The sequence below is a fragment of the Pinus tabuliformis genome, chromosome 5_1 (assembly GCF_031772625.1).
Source record: "Pinus tabuliformis cultivar Carrire ecotype Pingquan chromosome 5_1, CPIR1, whole genome shotgun sequence".
Taxonomy (NCBI): Eukaryota; Viridiplantae; Streptophyta; class Pinopsida; order Pinales; family Pinaceae; genus Pinus; species Pinus tabuliformis.
The window spans coordinates 944,760,335-944,785,672 of NC_142305.1; the positions used below are offsets into that span (position 1 = coordinate 944,760,335).

General features: G+C 38.5%; 2 protein-coding genes across 7 annotated transcripts in view; both read right to left on the minus strand.

Moving 5' to 3' along the window:
- LOC149167893 (Pentatricopeptide repeat (PPR-like) superfamily protein) overlaps positions 1 to 25,338 on the minus strand; it is a 333,744-nt gene that overhangs the window by 43,621 nt on the left and 264,785 nt on the right. The window lies entirely within an intron of this gene.
- LOC149167894 (uncharacterized) lies at positions 14,747 to 15,712 on the minus strand. Its single transcript, XM_089431612.1, has 2 exons — positions 15,553 to 15,712; positions 14,747 to 15,429 (listed from the first exon to the last, which is right to left on the minus strand). Exons 1-2 carry the CDS (start codon positions 15,678 to 15,680, stop codon positions 14,943 to 14,945), a joined length of 615 nt encoding a protein of 204 aa, XP_089287738.1. The 5' UTR covers positions 15,681 to 15,712; the 3' UTR covers positions 14,747 to 14,942.

The following is a 25,338-nucleotide window of genomic DNA, read 5'->3' on the forward strand; positions in this document are numbered from 1 at the left end:
TATTGATCAAGGGTTTCCCCACACATTGTGGGGTTTGTCCCTGGCTAACGCCACATCTTGTGTCCTCTTGTCTTGGCTTGTCTTCTGCGATTTATATTTATGTTCTATCTACAGTTTACTTTATGCTGATGTGATTGCTAATATGGAAAAGAAATTAAATAAATTGCTCTAGCATAGAACATATCTAAACTTAACAATTTCATATGCAGAAAGTAGAATTTTAGATTTCATTCAAAATCCAGCAAACTTATCAGTTTTTCAAGATTTCAGGATTGCAATGTTTCCATTGAATTTTCTCATGTATTAGGGTATGGAACTCGTATTTAATAAAAAGCACCAACCCCTCTATGTACCTTGATGTTAGTGACATTGGTCATCGAACTCCTCTATCATGACCCTCCTAAAAATGTACGCATCACTCAAACAAAATCTTGACTTGACATGCTATGCTTTTTCTATCTTATGTTAATGCTTAGAGGGTGATATTAATGACAAAGATCCCTATACAGATACAGAGGTAATGACAAAGATACCTCTAGATATTAATGCTTAGAGGGTGATATTAATGACAAATATCCTGATTTTCCAACAACACTAAGAAATTAGACATTTCTCGTGGTGGCAAGAGGCCCAATCATAAGCAATAGATAATAGATTTACTTGTCTTTTCTAGTTTCTAGTAGTTTTATAACTATTGACTCTTTCATATTTATTATGATATTTTTTTAAACAATATATGACAATTTAAGTTTGAAGTTGGCAATTATAACTCATTAGTAATGAATTATGAATATGATGCTTCATGAAAGTTGAAAGTTGTTTCATTTCATTTTATAACATTTCATTTCATGTTATATTATTTGTTGTAATGGTTACACTTGGCTTACAAGTACAACTTTGGTGATCAATGATGATAAATGTTATATATTGAATTTTGAAAGCTTGAAACTTTAAGATTGATGAATCATGAGACTCAATATGTTGTATGTTACTATGTTACTAACTTGTGGACGTGGTTGATGAAGATTATAACTTCTAGATGATTGTTGTTATATGGTTCAATCTATGTTTTTTTATGTTTTTTATATCTAATTCATCATTCTACATGTTTTTGTTGACATATATGTATCAAAATATAAAAATATAAAAAATATATATATTATATAAAAAACGCTCCGGGATTCGCTCCCAAACCGGGAGCTTCTGAAAATGTCACTCCCACACCCATTTTCGCTCCCGCTCCCCACTTTCACTCCCGCTCCCAAGTAACACTAAGCACAACAAAATATTCAAGTACAATAGAGTAATAATTATTTAGAGTTTACAATACCTTAACAAATGAATTTTAAGAGATTTCGAGTACTAACCCAAACTAGCTCTAAAAAGCAAACTAGATATCATTTCATCTCATTCTTACCACAAAATGTTATATAAGAAAGCAAATGATGTTGTCATGTCTTCAAACATATTGTGAACATTCTATACATACCTTGTTTTTCATAATTGAAGGATTGACATACCAATTGAGCTCGTAGTCTTTTCTTGCGATTTGAATACATAATGTTAGATATCTTTAAAAAAATGAGAAGTATGAATACTTACTGAGTTAGATAAGGACTTCAGGCTTGATTATTGTTGAAAATAATACCAAGGAGAGGTGTTACTAGGCATTTATCCCTTTTAGCCTAGTAGACACATTAATGACTTTTGACTTGGTGACATTTATGAGTTATATTAATGTCATGGATGGAAGAAATACTTAAAAGTAGTGTACCATGTACTTTTCTAACATTAAAGTCACTCGCACTTTATAAAGTGACTTTATGTGTAAAGTACCAAGTGTACTTTTTAAATATTAAAGTCACTTGCACTTTATAAAGTGACTTTATGTGTAAAGTACTAAGTTCACTTTTCTAATATTAAAGTGAGTTTAGAAATTCAGTTTATGAGAAAATTAGAAAAATGTATACAACTTGAAAAAGGTACTAGGAGGCTTTTAAGTAAAAGAGCCAATGTATGAGGGGGGTCACTTGGGAAAAGTGATCTCAACCATACATCTTGAGATTTGGAGATTAAATCTCAACCATTGAATCCTAGGGTTAGGGATTCAATCTTTTCCAAAAGACAAAAGGAGAAAAGGGAGGTTCATTCCTCACTTCACATTTGAGAGAGGGAGAGAAGAAGAGGAAAGGAGATCTTCAAGGAGAAATAGTTGCAAGAGAAGGAGTTTGATTTGCTAGGAGGGAGGCAGCCATAGGAGGCTTGAATCCCAATGACGAAACTGTACAAATTGTTGCATGCATTTCGAGGAGCCAACACGGAATTCGAGGGACAACAACTTGAAAATCGAGGAGTTGGGCACAACTTTCAAGGAGGCTTTGAGCACATATTTCGAGGAGGAATTAGCTCAAAACATGCCCGAAATTTGAGGCATAAATTTTGGGAAGTTTGCTCTAGGCAACACGAAAATTGAGGTTCCCAGCTGTTGTTTGGCACAAATTTCTAGGACTTACAGTCAGTGTTTTGCATAGAAATCAAGGTTGTATTTGCACAGATTTGGAGGTTATTTTGGGCACAGAAATCAAGGTTGTTTCAACACAAATTTGAGGCAAATTCCTAAGCATAGAAATCGAGGAGTTGAGATGTGTAAAAGTGTTGAAAATTCTGGGCACTTAAAATTGTGAAAATCTGAAAAATATCAGTGGGCACAATTTTCCAGATTTGCATTTAATGCTTCAGCTAAAGGGAGATAAGTATTGTGGTTAATTTTTATGTACTTAGACTAATTTCTCAAGCAATAAAATCCTCCTTTGAAGACTGGTTTTCCCCAAAAGGTTGTGGGGTTTTTCCAAGGTCACCTTAACCAAAAATAAGTGTCTCTCATGCTTGAATGCTTGCATAAATTTTAATTTAATTACAGTTGTTAGGAAATGTGAAAAATTGTAGAAGCACTCATTAAATGTTTACAATGAATGCATACTGAAAATTATATCAGCATGACAAAACATGTGGGTTGGGTCAAATAAACACTTGCAAAATAGTAAATTGGGTTTGGGGTGCAGATCATTAAATTTCTACATGATATTAGAGGTTAGTTGAGCCAAGTTGAGGCTCAAATTTACATTTTCAATTAGTTGATAAAGAGGGCAGCAAGCTACCAAAGTCTTCAAACAGTGAACCATACCTTTGAAACTTTGCCAGAAACCCAAAGATTTCAGTAGTTCAGAGGGAGAGTGGTTCTAGCTTCCAGTTTTGCTTCATTTGGTTGGTTGTGGGGTCATGGCTACTGGGTTGAGAGTAGAGGACAGATTGGTGGGGCCTGAAAATTTTGGCCCATGGAAGGAGAGGATCATGCTTTTACTGGAGGATGTGGAAGTGTGGGATATTGTACGAGTAGTTGTACAACCTCCCACTAATCCAGCTATATTGGTAGAGTTTACTAAGAAAAATGTGAAAGAAAAGAGGATCCTTCTAAATGCCATCAAGGAGTATCTATTCCCTCAAGTTTCAGGAATGACATATGCATATCAGATGTGGGAGTCCTTAGTCTCTTTGCACTAGAGTTCTAATGAGAATAGGAAGACGGTGTTGAGACAAAAATTACGCAACACCAAGATGACCAAGACTGACAGTGTTACATATTTCCTCACCAAAGTCTCACAGGTGACAGATGAGTTGGTTGTTGTTGGAGATGTTGACCCTGCCACCTACACCTACCCAGTGTTGCAGGAATCGCCCCCCCCCCCCCCGGATCCTAAGCCGGAATCGCGACCCGTACGGAATCGTTCCGGAATCTCCAGGCGAAGCGCGATTCCAAATTTTAGGTTGCGCGATTCCGTTTTTTAAAAACGATTCCTGGTTTTTAGGTGGCGTTGCCCAGGATCCGCGCTTCGGAGGGCGATTCGGGCATCCGGTTGCGCCACGCAACCCGCCCGAAAGCGCACGCAACCCGCACGCAACCCGGACGCAACCCGCGGGCAGCAAAAATTAACTTAAATTTTTTTTAATTTCTTTTAAAAGTTAACTTAACTTAGCATGAGGGGGTGGGTTAGGGTGAGTTTAGGGTGAGTTTAGAAAAGAATAAAACCCCCATTCTCTTCTCATTTTCTCACTTTGAGTTTATGAGAGTTGGAGAAGAGAAGAGAGGAGAGGAGAAGAGAAGAGAGGAAAGGAGAGGAGAAGAGAGGAGAGCTTGGAGGAGTGAAGAAGGAGGAGCTAGGAGAAGGAGGAGGAGCTTGGAGCAAGAGCTTGGAGGACTTCATCTACAAGAGCTAAAGAGGTAAGTTCAAAGCCCAAACTCCCTTGTTTTTTTGAAAAAAAAATTGTATTTTTCTCCTCCCTCTCCTACTCTTTCCCATTGTTTCTACTTGCTCCTTTATTTACAGGTTGTCCACCACCTATATCCATATTCCAAGATGGTGTTCTTTTGGCTTCTATGTATCATTCCACTCTTGGTTTTAATGATGGCAAGGGTGAGGAATAGAGGGGAAGAGGAAGGGGATGAACTTGGTCCTAATAGTAGTGACCCAATGTATGATGAGGAGGAAGGGTTTGAAGAGGAAGGGGATGAACTTGAAGGGGACACTGAAGCACAAGATGGGAAAGGTACATCAAATCCCTTGTGGAACTATGTGACCAAACTTGATGGGGGAAAGGGTGGTGGATCTTACAAATTTGTGTGCCCTCATGGTTGTCATGGAGGAAAACCATATACGGGTTCATATACCCGTCTGAGGAGGCATCTTTGTGGGGTGCTGGACAGTGATGAAAAAAAGGGTTCTGTGGGGGTACAAATTTGCCCAAACATTTCAACTGAACAAAGAAGAAAATACATCCAAATAGAGATGGCTGCACAACAAAAAAACAAGAAACAAAAAACTCATTCTGAATCAAGTGCAACCTCTAAATTTGGTAGTTGCCCATCTCCTCATGGTACTTCTACAACCTCTGGAGGTAGAAAAACAATAGGGGATTTCCTTAATGTTGCTGGGAGGGATGATGTGGATGGAAAGATAGTCCGTTTTCTTTGTGCTTGCGGTGTACCATTCAATGTGCTTCGCTCTCCCTATTGGCATGAAATGGTAAAGGCCATCAATGAAGCCCCAAAAGGATACAAGGCCCCCAACTATGAGAAAGCTAGAACAGTGTTATTAGAAAGAGAAAAATCTAAGGTTCAAAGAGCTTTGACACGTTTTACACATGAGTGGGTGGATTATGGGGTATCCATTGTATCAGATGGGTGGACAAATATTAGAAACCAACATTTGATAAATGTTCTTGGTGTTTCTTCTAGTGGTGCAGTATTTATTGCATGTCATGACTCCTCCTCCATCAGTGCAACTGCACAAAACAGTGCGGATCTCCTATTGAAATCAATCAAAGATGTTGGTCCGAATAATGTGGTTCAAGTGATCACAGATAATGCAGCAAATTGTAAGGCAGCAGGAAAAATTATTGAGCGTACTCATCCACACATCTTTTGGTCTGGGTGCCTGGTTCACACATTGAACCTTTTGATGCATGATATTGTGAAACACAAAGATTGTGGGTGGATTGCTGAGGTTTACAGGAAAGGGAAGCAGCTCATTAAATTCATCACAGGGCATACAAGGGTAAACTACTTCTATGGCACTTACTCCAAGTTGCAATTGCTTAAAATTGCAAAGACAAGATTTGCTAGTTATTACCTCACCTTTAGGCGGCTAGTGAGGGTGAGACAAGCTTTAACTAATCTGGTGTGTGCTGAAACATGGGATGAAATTAACACTGACACAGATGGTGCTAATGTAGTCAAGGACACTGTTCTTGACAGTTACTTTTGGTCACAGGTTAAATATGTTTTGCAATTCACCAAACCAATTTATTACATGATCAAGTTTGCAGATTCAGATCGACCAGTAATTGGGGAGGTGTATGAGCAAATGGATAGCATGTTGGGGCAGATTAAAGACATTGTTGAGCCTAGAGATACCACCTTGTACAATTATATTCGTGTAGAGGTGCAAAACCGATGGGAAATGCTAAATATTCCATTGCATGCATTAGCATATGTTTTGACACCTAAATACTATCATCCATCATGGCTTTCAAAACCAGCACCTGGGGGGGGAAGCAGGAAAAAACCACACCAAGATAGAGAGGTTCACGAAAAATATATGGCTGCATTGAGTAGATTAATCCCTGATAATGAGGAGGTTGCATTGGTACGGAGACAGGTGAGCAACTATACGCTCAACACTGGTCCATTTGGGAGCATGCATGCAATTCAAGATCGAGAGCATTTTTCTGCTCTTGAGTGGTGGAACATGCATGGAGGGGCTACTCCACTTCTACAGAGTTTGGCATTGCGGGTGCTATCACAGGTGGTAAACACTTCTTCTGCAGAGAGGTGTTGGAGCTCTTATTCTTTCATCCACAGTGTTAAAAGGAACAGGTTGAGTTTAGACTGGGCAGAGAGCTTGGTTTATGTTCATTACAACTTGCGATTGTTGTCCCATTACTGTGAAGATGCAAAGTCTAATAAAGACTTGTTGACTTGGGACAAGAATCCAGAGGAGCCCAATTTGGAGGATGGAGTGTTGCGACTAGAGCAATTAGAGGATGCTCTTATCCAGGTATGTCCATTGTGGTATGAATTTTCCAATTTTCCCTTATAAAGCATTTCTCTAATTCATGTTTTTATTTTTTTTGTTAACTAGTGTTTTTTTTTTTTTTGCATGAATTTTTTGAGCAATTCTAGGATGATGATGACCGTGTTGATATGCCACCACCCCCACCCCCATCTGGTCCCTTGGTTCCTAGGTTCCATGGTTCAACACCAACAGCAGGGGGTTCTTCTTCATCAGTTCCAGTGCCACGACTTACACAGGGACCATCTTCTTCATTGCCACCACGTGGAGGCCCGCCATCACGTTCTATTCGTGGTGGAAGGAGGAGAGATTAGTAGATATATTCACAATCTACTTCTTTTTGTCATAGATTACTCATTAGACTTGTAGACTTATGAATTTGAATTTTGAACCTTTTTGGCTTGGCGGTGACCAAGTGACATATTTTGTAAACATTATTATTTGAATTTTGGACATGACAAATGTTGATAGTTGCTCACTTGCTAGATAAATCATAATATGCTCTATGTTTTATGTTTTATAATATGCTTAAATGTTTTATGTTTTATAATATGCTTAAAAATTTGATGTATGTTTGTAATAGCTAGAATATAGATGATTGTTGTACTAGTAAGTAACTACAATGGAATCATGGATGCCATATCTATCTTGATTTATGCAAAAATATGCATGTTTTCATGTCTTCTACAATTAATTTGGTATTTGGGATGTTTGTTTTGAGTATAAATGCAAAAAAATATAAATATATATATATATATAGCAGACGCTTCCGCGGACGCTTCGCTTCCTAGATTTTTGGAAAATGACGCTTCCGCGCTCCGCGCTTCCGCTTCGCTCCCGCTTCGTGCAACATTGCACCTACCTACAAATCAGTGAGAAAAACCTTCAACCCCACAAGGTGTGGTTGGTGGCAGAGAACTCAGAGAAGGGGTTGTCACACTAATCCCAACTCTCTCTGTTTGAGCTATCTCCTAGGTCAGCTAAGGGGGGTGGTCCCTAATGAAAAGTTAAGTTAAAATATGTGAGTTTCTAGGAGAGTGTTATAGTGAAAATGGATTACTATTAAGGATTTATGAGCAAATATGAAGTGGGCAACTTGAAATAACAATGTCAATCACTAATACGATTAAAAACCATAAAACCAGTGCCTTATAAGGAATTTGCTCAACAATTTAATGATATATTTGCTCAAAGTAAAATGCAATGCTGTCAAAAGAGAAAGCAAAGTAACCCTGACATGTAAATAAGAATTGTTAGCACAAGATATCTAAGATACAAAATGCTTTTGAGATAATCAACTTTATAAATCAAAACATGTGAAACATATCTTGCCAAAACCCAAAAATTAGTAATTAACTTGGAAATGTAAAAGAAAGAAAGTGTTAAACCAAGACATCAATATGCAATTAGACTTGAAGCATAAAAAGAAAGCACTTGTTTGAAATGATTACAATACTTTCTTTTGGAATAGACTTTGCATATGAAAACTCAAACCATCAAAAAACAAGTAAAGTAAATGTAATGGAAAGTGCTCTTGGTTAATTTTATTAATTAGATTTGCAACAAGATTACAATTTAACTCTTTAATCCTCAAACCTCACCCTCACCCAAAGATATGGATTTCACAGTGAAGAGTCAATAAAGGAGTTGACGATCCCTAAGATGTCTACTTCAACCAACTTATGTTGGAGGTAAAATTTTAATGAGGCTTGGGGCCTTCCTACACTACAATTCCTAGATGAAATGCAAATTGTGTTAATTCCCAATTAAAGCATGCATGTAAGTGAATGAAGTATGAAAGCTTAAACCATGCAAATGCCAATCCACCCAATGGAAGACTCCCTCTAAATGGGGAGATAGGATACCATGGGAGAAATCTCAAGCTCCCACAAACAAATTAAATCTTCTATTAATATTACAATGAGAAGAGGGCCCTTCAAAGTCCTCAACTAAACTTCAAGAAGAGTCCTCACAATAATTGCTTGAAACTTGGACACTAGACCTCCTTTCTTGAGAAAGCAGTCACAAGATCTCACAAAACTTATGCAAGGGAAACAAGGTGTGAGTTTCCTCCAAATGCCCGTGGCTTAGAGAGGAAAATGGGGAGCCCTCTAGTGAACTCGACTTGGCCAAAATAGGCCTCAAAAGGGCTCATGACATCCTTGGAAATCGAACCCCCAACATTTCGCAAAGGCCCTGCAAACACTTGTTAGATGTTGCAGGAGGTTTCTCTTCAAAATCTGCCACACAAGAGTTAGCAAACAATCCAAACAATGATTGCAAAAAAAGTTAAGTATTAGCGAAAAATTCAACAAGATAAAATGTATATGTACAATTATAAGTCACAAAAGGCTAAGCTAAAGAGTGATAGTAAACTCTCGCCCTTTGCTTAACCATCTTCAAGCTCTTAGATAGCAAATGAAAGAAATGAAATACAATGTTTTTTTAAAAGAGATTTAAATTTAGAAGTGTTCGGCTTGTGTACAAGTTATATGCCAAAACCCCTGCAAAACCACTTTGTAAGATAAGACTACGAAGGCTCAAAGAACACATGAGAGCTCCTTTAAGAATGTATCAAGAGTGGGTTGGTCTCTCCAAAGACTTCCCCTCACACTTGATTCTGTGATTCCAACAAGATGTTCTATCTACAAAACTTCAATCAAGAATTAGTTCCATATAGATTTAACAATAAACAATGATAAGAAAATCTAGAGATTTATTTAAAACCAACTAGAGCATTCTATACCTAGAGCATACTTCTAAATCAAATGTCAATGTAAGATAGCTCTACATTAACAAATCTACAAGAGCATATGGAAACAAATTAGATCAAAGCATGAGTAAAAGGAATTATACCAATGATCAACAATTCATCACACTCCCAAAGGAGGAACACCTCATGAATGAAACCCCAAAGTCTTTATTGATATTTCTGAAAGTGTACAAGACAGCAGTGCTTCCACAAGCACAATAGTTGGTAACAATATGATACAAATGAGAGCCCATGGCTCTATTATATAAAGAGTTGGGAGCAAATCCCAATGAAGAATGACAATCACAAATGGCATTGGAGCCAATTCCAATGTAGAAATGATTAAACAAGTGGCATGAGATGACAATCCCAAAGAGAAATTCAAATTTGCTGAATGGAGCTTCAATGCCGAGTGTAAAGATCGAAATCTGGCAAGTGGACATCATTTTCTTCTTCCCTTATGTGCCAAATTCGAATTTTATGATAGAATGACAAGTGTATATGGGTGGTAACCCATGTGGAGACAATTTTCCACAAATATCTCCACCAAATATTCTCCCAAATGTGCACTAACTTTACAAATTCGAATTTCTAAGTAAGCAGCTTTCTCCTTTAATGCCAGAAATTCGATTTTATTTTAGCACATGTCATTTCCTTGATTTTAAGAGTCCACATCACCTTGGGACTTCACCTTAACTCCCCCATAATTTTCCACCTCATTTCCACAACATTTAGCATGTATGGATATTTTTTTCCTCCATTTATTTAGTTTTTGCCTTAATTAATTGCCATATTTCCCACTAAACTTAGGAAAGGTGGGTTTTGAGGGTTCAAAACACAATTTTAACCACTCAAAGTGTGTCATAGTAGAAAGTTGAAGATGAGAGGTGTAATTTTGATTACTCATACGCCATACAACTTCTCTAGACTGCACTTATTACAATTTAAATACAATTTTATTTGCAATTTTTGACCTGCAGGAAATCTAAAAAAATAAAAAATGACTATCTAGACCTAACCAAATTCCACGAAATTTTTTGTGTGATCTAGTATAGTAATATACATCGACTCTAGACACTAAGATGCGTCAGGAGTTCAACCTTCAAACCGTCACCCCGGCTTTGGGGTAAAATGTGAGTGAAAAAACCCAAAAAATTATCTGCCTCTAAAAAAGAAGGGATAATTAACTAGATAAAAAAAACACTCCAAGGTGTACTTGTTTATTGATCGAGTCCCAACATCCTAAGCCTGTTACAAACTCAAAACTCATCATTACTAGTATCACTTATTACAATTACCCATAGGGTGTGGAATCTTGGTACAAAAAAGATGATGAGAAGATAGAAGTAGAATTAAAAAACTCTGTTGACTGATGATATCTGATGGTACAAGTGTTCTCCGGATCATCCTTGGGCATGGAGTCTTCATATAATCATCAGGTGCCACTCCAATTGTCAACAAGAGAAACTATTTCAAAGGAACAGTTGGTTCGCATTGCTTTAGAGGGGTTCACCAAGAAGTGGGATAGTTTTATCCACAGCTTGGTGGCTAGAGAGCATTTTCCTAGATGGAGGAGGATGTGGGATGATTTCCTTCAAGAGGAGATTAGGAGAAGCATGCGCAATGGCAGCAAGAGTGGTGGGGGAGGTGAAGAGGAGAATGTTGCTCTTGCAGCAAAGGGCAAGAGGACAAAGAAGATCAAGAAGGGGTCTTCTAGTGGAGCAAAACAGGGTAAGGGGAAGCAGAAGGCTAAGGAGAAGGACATGAGCAAAGTGAAATGATTTGCTTGTGGGAAGATGGGTCACTATGCCATACAGTGTCCCAACAAGAAGGGTAAGAAAAAACAAAGATTTGTAGCTACAACAGATATGGATGAGTTTGCAGCTATGTTTGATTCAGATTGTGCTTTGGTGGTGAGTTTAGCCATTCATGTCACACCTTCACGTGCATGGTTCATAGACAGTGGAGCATCTTGCCATATGACCGGAGTTAAAGAGCACTTCACGAGCCTTTTGGAGGATGACATTGACTTGGAGGTTGTGCTTGGCGACAACTCCAAAGTCAAGGTGGCAAGTATGGGGACAGTTTGATTTCAAAGGGAGTCATTACCCCCTTTGAAGGTGACAGATGTTCTTTATGTTCTAGGGCTGAAGAAGAGTTTGATATTAGTTTCCAGCTTGGAGGACAGGGGGTTATGAGGTATTGTTCCGAAAGGGACAAGTGTTATTGTATCCTAGAGGATCTAGTATTGAGTCTACTCATGTGATCGGAGCTCGCAGTGGGAGACTATACAGACTCATGTTTCGGCCTCTTCGAGCTATGGTGGCTCAAACCAATAGTAGTGGTTTGTGTGAGCTGTGGCACAGGAGGATGGCCCACTTGCACCATGGAGCTTTCAGGATGTTGAGGGAGATGGTTACCGAGTTGCCAGACTTCAGCACTGATCATCATGATGTGTGCAGGGGGTGTGCTTTGGGAAAGTACACCAAGACACCTTTCCAGAGCAGTGACAATAGAGCTGCAGGTGTCCTTGATTTGATTCATTCTAATGTATGTGGTCCCATGTCCCATGTCTCATTGAGCGGATATGAGTACTATGTGACGTTCATTGATGACCACTCCAGGAGGACCTGGATTTACTTTCTAAAGACCAAGGATGAGGTCTTCTGACGATTCTAAGAGTTTAAGGCTCTTTTGGAGAACCAGACAAGGAGAAAGATTAGGGTGTTGAGATCAGACAATGGGGGAGAGTGTTTGGTCAATTTAGTGAAGTCTAAATTGCAACTTTTAAATGTCAACCCGGGGCTCGTAAGCTGATGAAGTGAGGTGTACTATCTGTACTTAGATAACCGTTTTCTAATCTTTTGTCGTTTTTAGTTTTTTAAGTTTGTTTTCAAATGTATCTTTCCTACTGTGATGTGATGGAAATGTAATAAAACAAGTGAAATGTGGATGATTGTGGTGATCTCTAAATGATTTTAAAGCTTAAAAAGTATTCTACAAGAAAGCTTGAACAACAACTGCAATAAAATCAACTCTTAAAGGAAAATAAAGACATCAAATAAAAGACTAATGACATCGGCCCAGTATCTCTGCTGCTGAATGAAAATGGAAATGAAATCGATATTAAACCCAACTAAAAATAAGAACAAATATCTCACACTATTTCAACTCTTCAATTTAATCTTCTCTATGAAAAGATATCATGAAATGTTAAGCAATGTGAAATCTAAGTGAAACTACATAAAAGGGACTAGTCACAATACTTTAACTTTCTCTTAACCTTTTGCCTGTCAGCTGAATTTATCATATAAGAAACAGTTATGAATAAGTCAAGTAATGTGAGTTCTAAAGCAAACTAAATCAAGCTATACTAAATGATATTTTGGCTTCCAATAAAGTTATTTGATTATGGAAAAGGAACCATCAATAGATGAACAACTTGATACCTAAGAGCAGAAAGTAAATATGCTAGTTAAAGAAATGACAGTAAGGAAAATCAAAACTGCAAAACAATGAAGGTCAGCAACATAGACAAGATGATCACGCATGTCACTAGTTATGAAAGGAAAAGAAGAAAAACTGTCCCGGGCTTGCCTAAGAAACCTGCATAACACACTGATCAGTCATGAACATAAAAGTGCAGAAATGTAAATCAACAGAAATCAAAGTTTATGTACAGCTAATATACATGTTGAAAACGCAGCAATTTAAAAGACATCTGTACAGCTAATATACATGAAACGAGAAAAAGAAATGCAGGAAATTAAAGTTTACTGTACAGGACTTCAGCAAACAGGGGCCCTCTGCCTACTTCAGCCGGTTCAAAGAACAGTTATACGCTTAAATGCAAAACAGTCTTCTCATGTATTGACAGCAAATGTAAAGTACAGTGGGGAGTTCAAAATTACATACAAAATGATTACAACAACGATTAACTCTACAGCGTTCAAGGACGCTTTATTTATAAGGAAAAAAGCAAACTACTTTAACGAGATCTATGCTATTAACCAGCTATTTTAAAAACACGTGAATCCTCTGCGTCCCCGGATCTAGGTAACTGTCATCGTGCTCATTCAATCTGGGGAATATGGCTGTTGGATTCGTGCTTCTAGATTGTCTCCGTGGCTGAGGATGATGCCACCTAGCTTCACGCGCCCAAAAACAGAGCAACGCAGAGCCGTGCCACCGCTGAACACTTCTGTTGACCGGTATTTGCCTCCTCGTTGACCGAGGGCTTTTATGGCTGTTCTGGGTGATCTGGAGGGACACGTACCATGTCCTTGACCCCTGGAACTTGCCCATGTGGCTCATCTTCTCTGAGGACACCTGTAACATATCGTTTAATAAAACAGCTGCGGAATCCGGTGCTGGCTGCAGAAACCTGGATCAGCTGCGGAAACCTGTGTTGGCTGCAGAAACGCAGCACACTGAACCAAAATTCTAAACCAAACAACAGTCACTTAGCATAGTTAGAAAATCATGTAAAAAGTCCTAAAATACAATGATTCAATCAACTTGGTGGATGAAATGAGTGGGAAAAGGAGGAAATGAATGGGAAAAGAAGGCTGAGAGGGTGTGTAAGGAGGTACAGGTTCAAGGCTCTACATACCCCCACTGTGAAGGTGTTGCATGTCCTCATGCAACCAAAACTTAGTTCTTTTCCTTAATCCATGTGCTCTGATGCTTCTGCAAGAACATCCAGCCTTCTTCTCTTTCTCCTTGATGCCAAAATGGTCCTTGGTTTCTTGACTAAACACCTGAACTTCAAATTAATCAATGCCCTGCTCAGCTTCTTACACTTTTTCTTCAACTTTCTATTCTTCTTCTGCCACAGTCCTAAGTGAAGCATGGTATTGTCATGGACAATCTTGTCCACTTTACTTTGCTCTTTTAATGCTTCATTTTCTTGTTTAATGTGCCTGTTTAGGACTTCTAGCTCAAACACTTCCTGTTTTAAAGACTGCACTTGTGCATCAAGTGGCAAGGTAGTGCTTGGTCCTGCAACTGATCGTTCCAAGGACTCTAAGTAGTTATATGCTTCTTGCTGGGTGGAGTCTACCTCAGGTGTTTGTCTCGGCCTGAACTCAAATTCTTGAAAAGGAGGACTGTTTTCTCTTTCCAGCTGAAAAGGACTTTCCTCACGTGGAGGGCTTGCCTCAATGTCTTACTGAGCTGAACCTTTTTCAGGTGTTCCTTCCAATGTTGTTAAAAGCGCGAGCGGGATTTAATCGGCGCCGGGAAAAAAGCGGAAAAAATCGTTAAAAGCGGGAAAAAAGCGTTTGGCACAAAAATATTCATTTCTTTTCATTTTTTTTCAATTTTTTTAATATCTAAACCATCTACAACATAAAATAAATACATTGACACATAAATATGATAAAAAAACTAATATATAAGATGTTTAATATCATTTCTAGCGCTAAAATCACACATAACATTGAATCATGTCCTGAATAGTAAGTCCTGAGTCCCAACTCAGCCTCAAAATATCAACAAAAAATATGATAATGTATCTCATCATGTCATAATGTCATATACAATAAAATGAAAGTCTAATCCTATTGATTTCCTCTGCCCCTCTTGCGAGAAAATGGCACAACTTTCTGTTTCCCTCTAGATGTAGAAGCTGGTGCCTGTGCTGGTGGAAATGGCAGTGGAGTCTGACGTGCTCTAGAAGCTGAAGAACTAGTAGTAGCAGCTACAGGAGGCTGAGGTGGACGGAGACCACGTCCTCTACTGGTGGTAGTGGTAGCCCGGGTAGGCGGTGTCACCTCCTCCTCCTGCTCCTCCTCCTCCACCTGCTCCTCCTCCTGCTCCTGCTCCTCCTGCTCCTCCTCCTCCCCCTCCTCCTCCCCCTCATCCTGCACTAACCAATCATCAGTGGGATCCATGAGAGGCCTCTCGGTCTCAACCCTCCATTCAGCAGTGGTGTCAATCCCATCCAATGAGATGGCTTCCGTATCAGGTGTCTTCTCTAGTTGTCTCACCCACAATCGAAGATTGTAGTAGACATAGACCATGTCATTAAGTCTATGGGACTCCAACCTGTACAAAGTTCATGAAATAATAATTAATAATTAATATTATAAAAAAAATATTGTTTAAAACTTTAATGAATTCAAAAATTTATTTGGAAATTTGCAATATTTTAAATGTTTAAGTGTTAACCTATTGCGCTTCTTGTTGTGTATTTTTTCAAATACACTCCAATTGCGCTCACATCCCGAGGAGCTGCATGTTTGGCTGAGGATGCGTACGGCAAGCTTTTGCAAAAGGGGTACTCTGACACCATACATCTTCCACCATGCGTCTACAACAAAATTACAAATAAAATTTTAAATAAACATAAGAAAAAAATGAAATTTGAAGAGACAATGAAATTTGAAACAAAGTTACAAAGTACAAACTAAAAAATACCTGGCATTTTAATCGTCCTATCAATGACAGCCATCTCAAAGCCAAATGTGCCACCTGACAACTTATATTGCTCAATTTGTCTAGAGATCTCCATACGTTCTTCTGGAGATCTCACCATCTTCTGGACACAGGTTAATAATCCTTCCACGACCTCAACATCAAAATTAAACCCACATGCATAAGAAAATGCAGGGTTCAGGAAAAGCCCAGCAGCATGAATGGGACGATGGAGTGTGTTGTTCCATCGCTCATCAATGACTTCCCATAGAAGGAGTTGTCTCTGAAACCCATCATCTCCCTTATCATCATAGTAGGACCGAATGGCTTCTTTGGCCCTGTCCATGGCTTCATACAAATAGCCCATTGCGGGCTTCTCACCATCAACCAACCGAAGAACCTTTACCAAAGGTTCTGTAACAGCGCACACCTCCTGCACTCCTGCCCAGAAGTCTTCCTGGTATGAAACTAGTCTGCAGACGGCCTCTCCTTCTGGTTTGCGGCTCATTGACGAAGCACGCCACTCCTCTGAAAGAAACATTCTCTTCAAATCCCACATAGAATTCAAGAGGGATTGAAGAGATATGAAACTCGTCGCAAACCGTGTAATGGCGGGGCGCACCAATTCTTTGTTGTTGGTGCATTTTCTCATCAAGCTAAACACAGATGTGTGATTGTAAATAAATTTTGTGATGCTTTTTGATGAGTCAACAACCTCTTTGACAAAGGGAATTTTCCCTATGTCCTCTAACATCAAATCAATACAATGGGCAGCACAAGGTGTCCAAAATAAAGTAGGATGCCTGTCCATAAGCATTCTACCAGCAGCAACATAATTTGCAGCATTGTCCGTTATGACTTGGACAACATTTTCTGCACCCACCTCCAAAATAAACACATCCAGCAAATCACATAAAGTTCTTGCATCTTTGATTTGATGAGTTGCATCAATAGATTTGATAAACATAGTCCCCTTGGGACAACTAACCAAGAAGTTTATAAGGGTTCTCCCCTTTTGGTCAGTCCAACCATCTGACATAACAGTGCATCCTGTTTGTGCCCATGATGCCCTAAAATCCTCCAATCTTTGGGTGCAGTCACGCTTTTCATCTTGAAGAAGCCGGCCTCTGAAATCATGAAGAGAAGGGATTTTGTACCCCGGGCCAACACTGGCAATAGCATCAACAGTAGGTTGGAAAAATGGATTATTCCTTATAATGCTGAAAGGAATATCACTCCAGAGGAGAAATTTTGTCATCAACTTGTCAGCTTGTTCTTTTTCAGTTCTTTTTAGCATTGAACCAATAGTTGGTTGTGAACCAGGTGTGGTTCGAGGAACAAAATATGATGATGCAGCTACCGGATTGACTGACGCTGCAGTAGAACCAGTGCCACTTGGCCCACTTCTTTCAGCTGACCTTTTTAGTTGCCTTTTGAGTTCTTCTTTGGCCTCTCTAGTGTGCTCTAATTCTCCCAATGCTCTCATGGCTTTTTGGATAATTTCAGCAGTTGTATTTAGACAGGGCCCCACATCATGTCCAGGGATTTGTGCAAGGTGGAACTTCAACCTGTACACCCCCCCGAATATTTCCTTTCCACACAACTTGCAATACAAGTTTTGTCTATCATTCGGAGTTTTAGGGTCACCATATTCCCAGAAAGGATCCAATTTCCTTGGCATGTTTGTTTTTGAATTTTGAATTTGCAAACCTATGGAAAAATAAGGATTAGGAAATAGGAATTTAGGATTACATAATACAAATTACAATTTAGCATTTACAAAATTACAAGTTAATTATTTCCAAAATCCCAATTTCTAAACCCAAGTTACCCAACCAAATGCCAATGGCAAATGCCAAAAAACAATGAAAATTCAAAAAAAATAAACAATGTTTAAAAAAAATGAGAAAATAAAAATAAAAAATTGGTTCTCATAGTCATAACAAATTACCCATCCCAAATCAATGAAAAATTACAAAAAATTCTTGAAAAACAATGTAAAACAAAGTTTTTATAGAAGCAAAACAAAAAAAAATTAATCTACATACCTTTTTTATGGACAAATTGGTGATCTTGTCTTGGATTTCTCCTAAAACCACTTGGATTCGCTCCCAAATTCGACGGAAACCCTTCAGCTCCTCTCCCTCACCTCTTCTTCTCCTCCTCCGCGCGCAGACAGCATAATGAAATTAAAAAAATCGTTTTTTGCCTATTAAAAGCCCGCTGCCCCGACGGCCTGCGATTTTTTCCATAAAAATCGCGATTTTTTCAAAAAAACGCGATTTTTTCCGAAAAAATCGGTATAAAAAAAAATGCGCGATTTTTTGGTATAAAAATCGCGATTTAATCGGGAAAGGTAAAAAATCGCGATTTTCCGATAAAATCGCGATTTTAACAACACTGGTTCCTTCACCTAAATCAATAAAGTGTGATTGTTTTTCTTGGGTCACTTTCTTTCCTTTGAGCCTACTGCTCCTCCTCACATGTGGACTAGTGCTCTCTTTCTGGGCACTCTGTTTTTCTTTTTGTTTCTTTGCTGAGGCAGCAGTTTGGAGGTGTGCTAACCTTTCTGCCAAAGTTTGAGATTCTTCTTCTACAGATGGTTCAGGGGATGGATATGTCTCTTGAATAGTTACTTTACCTTTGTCCTTTTTCTGCTTCTTATTTCTAGTTCTCTCTTCTTCTTCCTCATGAACAGTTTCCTGAGTGTCTACTGTAGGAAGGTCTTGGGCTGTGACATTTCTTTCTCTCCTCCTACTTCTTTTTGGGATTTTTGGGGAACTGCTGGCAGAGGCTTCAGTCACTTCTTGGAAGTGATTTCTAATCAAAAACTTTTCCCAAGTATCATTATTGTTTTTCAATTGATCCTCAATGAGAATTTTGATGAGCTCGTGATGGTAAAGGTGGGATTCAATATGGCCTACATGTTTCTGAACAGCAGAGCTCATTTTCTTTAGACTTGCTAGCAAAAAGTAAGGTAAATTAAGAGCATGGCCTTCCATAAAATTCATCATAATCCTTGCATGATACATATACATGGTGCCAAAACGACCCTCGCATGTAATAAACTTCTGAACAAGTAATAACAGCGCAGACCATTCCTCTTTAATTACATGCACAGGAATTCCCTTAGTGAATATAGAAGTATCCATACCTGTGTTTTTGAGCATGACTTTCCATCCTTGATCATCCAGGCCTCTGTTTTTAAACCATCTGTCTCCCTGTTGTGGTAAACTGGTTGTTGCTGCTATTGTAGCCTCTGTTATTGTGAATTTCAAGTCCCCTACCTCCACTACGTGTCCATTGAAGGACCGAGCAAAAGCTTTAGTGACTTCCTTATTATAACCTCTGAACTTCTGAATAAACTTCAGCCACTTTGCTTTCTTCAATGATTCCTTCGTCTGCGGATACCCCTCCAGGTATTTTGGGCCCTTAGGTTCGGCTCTGAGTAACTTTCCCATTCTCGGCTTTCAACTCCGGCTGAAAATTTTACTGTGGACGTTCAAAGGAAAAACGAGCTGATTACGGGATTCTTGAGGTAAGTGGAGTGGCCGTAGTCGAAATGCAAAGCGTATGCAGTGACTGTAATCAGGGTTTAGAGCAAAGCTATGGAGGTTGCAGCGGAAATGGAGAGCAGAGAATGGTATGAGCACGAGGTAAACAACAGTCACGGGTTTAACATCAAATGCATGCGGGAGTGGAGTGATAAATGGGCAGTATAACGGCTGAGTCCTTTCGAATCGGTTGGCTTATGCCACGTCTCAACGTTGGCTGCGGAAGTTATGGTGGAGGAGAGCCGTAGTACAATAGGTCGCTTCTTCTACGTACGGCCAATAAATGAAAGAGCAGCTCCATTTTGAGTTTGAATTAATAGTGATTATGGAACCGTTAGAAAGGAATGAGGTGGATGGATTATCATCGTGGAAAAGGAGTGCTATGGATCTTGCCGTATCAAATCATTGTATTTAGTGGAATTTCCATGATCTAATAACTATGCATACAATGACATTAAATTGTTATTTGGTATAGATTTTGATCATACCTTTAGAAGTTTGCCATTTGTTGATTAAGGCTTCTGACCCATTATTGCTTTTTGATCTTGCAGGTGCCTCATATCTTTGCTGCCTTTGGTGCTAATGATGCTAACCTTTGACTGTGATTTTCTTTTGAAAACAGAGTGTTGCTGTAGAGACAGAGTGATGCTGGCTGCGGAAACTGGTGCTAGCTGCGGAAACAGTTCCCAGCTGCGGAAACTGAGACAACACCCCTTTAACTGCACAAATTTAGTTAGAAAAAGAACTAACTGAATGAAATAGTCCTGAGAAGGACTTTTATTGATGGAATGGAATGAAATGGAAATGAAGTGGAGTGAAGTGGTATGGGGATGAAGATGAGATGGAAGTGAAGATGGAAATGATAAGTGAGGCGGAGTGAAGATGGAAAGGAAGAGATATTTTTTTTTTTTTTGGAAAATATAGTGTCAGGTGTCTCTGATTTTCACTCTACATTTTCTGTATAAGACTGCCAATCTATGATTGGTTTTCAGGCTTATACAAAAGATTTTTTTTTTCTTTTTTTTTTTTTTCAACTGAAAGAAACAAAGATTAGGCTGGTGGAGGAGAAGAATTCTTCTCCACCAGCCTCATTGCAGAATTTTCTTGAAACATTTTGACAAAGTCCTCTTTTGAGAGTGGCTTATGATAAATTTTCAATCGGTGGCCATTCACAATGAGAGGAGTTTGAAACTCATCAATAGTCTTGACTCGAACTGTTCCATTGCTAAAGACTTCATCAATCTCATATGGTCCAAGCCAATGAGTCTGAAATTTTCCTTTGAAGTCTTTAAACTTGGAATCAAACAGTAACGCCCAATCTCCCTTTTGAAACTTTTTCTCTTTGATATATCTGTCATGCCACTTAGTTCTTTGGTGCTGAACTAGATCAGTCCTTAAAATTGCATCTTGTCTTATTTCATCTAGCTCATTCAGCTGCTCCATTCTGTGCTTTTGGGCTTCTGATAGATTCATCCCCAACTGAACTGCCATCTTGAAGGTCTTGACTTGAAACTCAATGGGGAGCAAGACTTCTTTCCCATAAACAAGTTCATAGGGAGAATGTCCTGTTGTGTTCCTCCATGTAGTTCTATAAGCCCATAAGGCTTCAGGAAGCCTTTCTGCCCAATTTCTTCTATGGAGATGGACAGTTTTGGTGATGATGCTCTCAAGAACTTTGTTTGTGGATTCCACTTGACCATTTGCTTGCGGATGATATGGAGTAGATTTTCTGTGCTTGATTTTGTATTCCTCCATCAGTTTCTCCATCAAGTTAGATGTAAATTGACTTCCCTGATCTGTCACAATTTCTCTTGGGACACCAAAACGAGTAAAGATATCCTCAAAAAGAAATTGAACAACTGAATTTTCAGTGGCAGAAGGCAATGCCTTGGCTTCTACCCATTTAGTAACATAATCAGTGCAAACCAATATATACTTCTTTTGTCTAGATGGTGGATTAATAGGTCCAATGAAATCTAAAGCCCATTTTTCAAAGGGTTCGATGAGTACCTGTGGCTGTAATGGCATTTCATTTGAAAGAGTTGGTCTCCCAATTCTTTGGCAGCTGTCACACCTTCTAACATATTGTTTTGCATCTTTGAAGAGAGAAGGCCAATAATATCCTAAAGAAAGGATTTTATAGGCCGTCCTTTTGTCAGCAAAGTGTCCACCGCACGGTTCATCATGACATGCCTTAAGGATGTCAGGCATTTCATCTTCCCGAACACATCTTCTGATCACACAATCTAGCCCTGTTTTGAACAATTCATTAGAAATCCATGAATACTTTGAACTCCCCTAAATGATTTTCCTTTTCTCATTAGGAAATAAGTGTGGAGGTAGCTTCCCTGTAACCAAATAGTTAGCAATATCTGCATACCAAGGAGTTTTAGTAGTTACTGCAAACAAATATTCATCTGGAAACTTATCCTCTACAGGAGAATCTTCGTTAGTATTTTGGATTCTAGACAAGAAATCAGCTACTGTATTTTGTTTTTCTGGTCTATCTAACACAGTAATATTGAATTCTTGTAAAAGTAAAAGCCATCTTGTAACTCTGCCGTTAGTAACAGGTTTGTTCATGAGATATCTAATTGCAGAATGATCAGTATGGACAAAAGTTTCATAGCCAATTATGTAATGTCTAAACTTGTTAATTGCATGCACAACAGCTAAGAACTCTTTTTCAGTCACAGTATAATTTAACTCAGTGGGAGTCAAATTTTTACTGGTGTAGTAAATGGCATAAGGAACTAAATCCTTTTGACCCAACACAGCTCCTACAGCTGTATCTGAAGCATCTGTAGAAATATGGAAAGGAAGTTTCCAATTTGGCCCTCTCAAAATGGGTGCTTCAGATATTCTTGTTTTTAAAGTTTCAAATGCAGATTGACAGTCAGGATCCCAATTGAATTCACAGTCTTTTGTAAGTAATTTGAAGAGCGGAGATGCTATTTTGGTGAATTTTTCAATAAATCTTCTATAATATCCAGTAAATCCAAGAAAACTTCTAACATCTTTTTGACAATTTGAAATAGGTAACTTGGAGATGACTTCAACTTTTGATCTATCAACTTTAATTCCATCTCCTGAAATATGATGTCCTAAAACAATCCCTTCAGTAAACATCATAAAACATTTTTCATGACTTAATGAAAGATTTGTTTCTTTACATCTTATAAGGACTTTTTCCAAATTTTCTAATGCCTCTTCAAATGAATTACCATAAACTGTAAAATCATCCATATAGACCTCTACACAATCATGAATTAGATCAGAAAAGATTCCTAGTACTGCCCTTTGAAATGTTGCGGGTGCATTACATAATCCAAAAGGAAGTACTCGGTAAGCAAAAGTTCCCCATGGACAGGTAAATGTGGTCTTGTCCTGATCTTCAGGTGCTACCTGAATTTGATTGTAACCACTAAAACCATCCAAAAATGAGAAATACTTTTTGCCTGCTAAAGTATCTAATACTTGATCAATAAAGGGTAAAGGAAAGTGATCCTTCAAAGTTGCCTTGTTCAATTCCCTGTAATCAATGCAAACCCTCCATTTACCATTCTTTTTAGGTACTATAACCAAAGGGGAAACCCACCGGCTATCTGAAATGGGGTAAATGAAGTTTACATTAAGTAACTTTTGGAGCTCTTCCTTCACTATCTCCCTAAGGTTTGGATTCATCCTACTTTGAGGTTGTCTGATTGGTCTACTGTTTTCCTCAATGTAGATGTGATGAATGCAAGTCTTAGGGTCAATACCTTTCATATCAGTATACTTCCATGCAAATGCAGTAGAATGTTTTTGTAAGATTTTGGTTAGCTCTTCCTGTTGTGATTTTTCCAAGTTTTTGTTGATATTCAATGTTTTTCTTGGAAAAATTTCAATGGCAGAACTACCAAACTCTTCCATAGAGAAAAGAGACATTTGTCTAGATGATAGACACTCAATGTCAGAATCCAAATGAAATTGTGTGTGGTCATATTCTGAAGATGGTTCAAAGTTTTCTAATGTGTTCAGAATTTGACTATCTTCACTAATCTCAGAAATGGTAAAGACAGGTTGTATAGTATCTTCATCATCAACCCACTCATTATCTCCTATTTTTGTAATTGCTTTTGCTGGAGGATACAGATTGAACTTCTTTGTCGAATTACCATCAGAAATATACATATCCCCAGACCTACAACTTATGAAAGCATCAGCTGTGGCTAGCCAAGGTCTTCCTAAAATAAGAGGATGTCCTCCTAGATTACTCTTGGGAGTTAAAATCATGAAATCCACTGGATATTCCCAAGAGTCTAGGGAGACTGGAATGTCTTCTAATACACCATCTGGTTTAATAATTGATCGATCTGCCAGTTGCAATAAAGTAGGTGTAAAAAGAAGATTAGGAAGTTTTAGCTGTTCCATAGTCTGTCTACTCATGATGTTGATAGCAGCCCCTAAATCAATCAAAGTATTTGGTATTTCTACCCCATTGATATGTGTTTTGACAATTGGACTACCGGAATCTACATATTTCTGCATAGTAATTTTTCCCATCATGATATCTGCAATTTTCCCTACCAGGTGGATCCTTCTGGTATCTCTTGGTTTCCTTCCTGGTCTTTTAAGACTCAACTCCTTTATTGTTTTTGCTAGAATAGGAATCTCTTTAATGGCTTGTAACAAGGGAATCTTGATACAGACATTCTTCAATTCATCTAGAAAATTATAGTCAGGCAACCGAATTTGTTTTTCCACTCCTTTGTCAATTTGTAGTCTTTCAGGAAAAGGAGGTCTGGATAAAGATGCAGGTTGCTCAACTATGGGAGTTGTGGGGGTTGATTCTTTTTCTTTTTCTTTTTGAGTATTTGGGTTTTGAAGAGATGTTTCAGAACCCTTATTAGCTTCAAGAGACTCTTCCTCGAAAATGCTTTGGTTTTGAGCATTTATAGAAGGTTTATCTAGGACTCTACCTGATCTGAGTTGTACTTCATTAAGAGGAACAATCATATAGGTAGAAAATTGTTGACCTTCCATCATGTAAGCATTTTGAGGGTTTTTATTATTGGGGTCTGGCAATGGCTGAGAAGGAAGTTGATTTGACTTCTGTTGAAATGGAAGCAAGAGTTGAGAATTTGGATTCTGTTGAGAAGGTTGTTGTTGTTGTGGAAATGGCAATGATAGTTGTGGATTTTGATTTGGAAGTTGTGGAGCTTGTTGGTTTTGAAAAGATGGAGGATATTGGTAAAATTGAGCAAATCTCCCATAAGGATTTTGCATACCTTGTACCCATGATTGAAAAGGATTTTGAGGTTGGGACCAAGGTTGTTGCCAAGGATTCCAATTTGGTGGGGGTTGAAAATTCATAGGGTTGCTAAACCCTTGATTTTGTTGCCCCTGCCAAGGTCTCCTTGCAACAAAACAGAGAGATTCGATTGTATTTGGATCTTCTTGAAAGACAGCTTTGAGCCCAGGAATTGAAGGACAATCCTTGGTCTCATGATTCTCTGAACAAATTACACATGTTTCTACAACTTTTGCATCCAAGGGACATTCCCTTAGAGCATGTTTCTTTCTACATTTTGGGCAAAAGATGGCCAAAGCCTCAGCTTCTGCTTTCTGTTTATTGTGAATCGTAAGGGTGTCTAGTTGCTCACTAAGACTCCCTAAGATATCAGTTTTGAATTCATCAAGCATGTTGCCAATCTCAGCCCTACTTACCGATCCAGTTGCAGATTTATTTGCTCTGATGAGAGAAGGATCTCTAGGCCCTTTTTGAGTTTTAGATTTCCCCCTTGAGAGATGGACACATAGCTCTGCTATATCATTGAGTGAAAGTTGAGATATATCTCCCTTCCCCATCATGTTCAAAATATCTATCCATTCATCTCTAATGGCTTTTAATAGAAGGGCTTTCAAGGTCTCCTCATCCAAGTTACTCATTTTTGCTCTTTTCAGGTTATATTGAAATCTTTCAAGTAACTCCTCCAAGTTTTCA

What these genes read in the sequence shown, in the direction of transcription:
- LOC149167894 (XM_089431612.1), bottom strand. Translation starts at nt 15,680, where the DNA reads ATGTATGGTGTCAGAGTACCCCTTTTGCAAAAGCTTGCCGTACGCATC. An exon ending in CACAACAAGAAGCGCAATAG is followed by an intron (nt 15,430 to 15,552) that starts GTTAACACTTAA and finishes AACTTTGTACAG; the next exon opens with GTTGGAGTCCCATAGACTTA.